Source organism: Stegastes partitus, unplaced genomic scaffold (genome assembly GCF_000690725.1).
Source record: "Stegastes partitus isolate 25-593 unplaced genomic scaffold, Stegastes_partitus-1.0.2 Scaffold238, whole genome shotgun sequence".
Taxonomy (NCBI): Eukaryota; Metazoa; Chordata; class Actinopteri; family Pomacentridae; genus Stegastes; species Stegastes partitus.
Window position 1 is genome coordinate 386,172 of NW_007577969.1, and position 1,253 is coordinate 387,424.

The 1,253-nt window shown below is 41.3% G+C and overlaps 1 protein-coding gene across 1 annotated transcript in view; it reads right to left on the reverse strand.

Annotated features, from left to right (window-relative positions):
* The window catches only part of cpap (centrosome assembly and centriole elongation protein), an 18,873-nt gene continuing 17,620 nt past the window's right edge, over window positions 1–1,253 (reverse strand). The window contains exon 16 of the mRNA XM_008281604.1: window positions 1–621. Within this exon, the coding sequence (XP_008279826.1) occupies window positions 429–621 (193 nt within the window). The 3' untranslated portion in view covers window positions 1–428. The remainder of the gene's footprint in view (window positions 622–1,253) is intronic.

Below are 1,253 nucleotides of genomic sequence, written 5' to 3' on the forward strand. Positions count from 1 at the left end.
GAAGTGTCGAGTTAAGCTATGTAGTGTTCATTTAAGGAAATAAGGACACTGTTGATGCATGTAATGTTGCTACCATCTAACCAGCACTTTCAAATGCAAAAAACTAATAAAAATACTTAAGACATCCTCCAAATTATATGGACAGCCAGCTGCGTTTGAAGTGTTTAAGGAACCATTTGAGATTTTAGGAAATAACATTCCTGTCACCACTTCTGTGTTTGTATGCTAAATATGAAGCTGCAACCAGCAGCTGCTTAGCTTAGCATCAAGACTGCAAACAGTGAAAAATCCACCTATCAGCCCCTCAAACGAGTACCAGGGTCAATCTTCTCACCTACATAACCGGTCTCCATCTCTGACCTTCTGGAGCCTTTTTTGTGTCTTGGGACCCAAAATAAAAGTGTTTGCAATTTTTAAGCACTGTGTTTCTACGCCCCGTTGTCCAGGATGACGTTGCCGTCTTTGTCCTTGATCCTGAGCCGTCCAGTGGGGTAGCGGGTTTCTTGTCTGCCGTCACTGTAGACAGTCTTCACGGTGCCGTCTGGATACTCTCTCCTCTTGTAGTCAGCCGTGTGAATCTCCTTCTGGCCCGTGTTGAAGTGGATCTCTTTCGTGCCGTCACTGAAAGAAATCAGAAAGAGGTTTATTTCCAGGTATAGTTCACACAATACGAGGAATGTGTTCTGGTGGGTTAGTGCAACAAAACAGTAAATATAGAGTAAAATAAAGTAACTAAAAATAAAAACAACTAAGAGTGCAAGAATCAAAGTAACAGAGATATTTATATTAAGTTAACGTTCAGTTCCATGTCCAGACATTTGCTGGTTCTACCTGCTCCAAATGTGCACATTTAATATAAAATTTGAGAGTTTCTGTTTGTCGCACACTCACACAGCATGTGCAGTGAAATGCGACTGTTCCTCAAGGCTGTGCAACAATAATTATTATTATAATAATAATTGATATTTTAAAAAGTCATATATTACTGTAAATTAAATATTGCTTTCTGTTTTTAAAGGAAATGATTATTCATTGCAGCCCAAGTACTACTACAACAATGTAAAAATACTGAATTTCATGTAAACATCGCTGCAAGGTGGCTCGGTGGTTAGCATCGTTGCCTAGCAGGCAGAAGGTCGCCGGTTCGCACCCAGTAAGAACACCCGGGATCGTTCTGCGTGGAGTTTGCATGTTCTCCCCATGCAGCGTGGGTTCTCTCCAGGTTCTCCGGCTTCCTCCCACAAGGTCCAAAA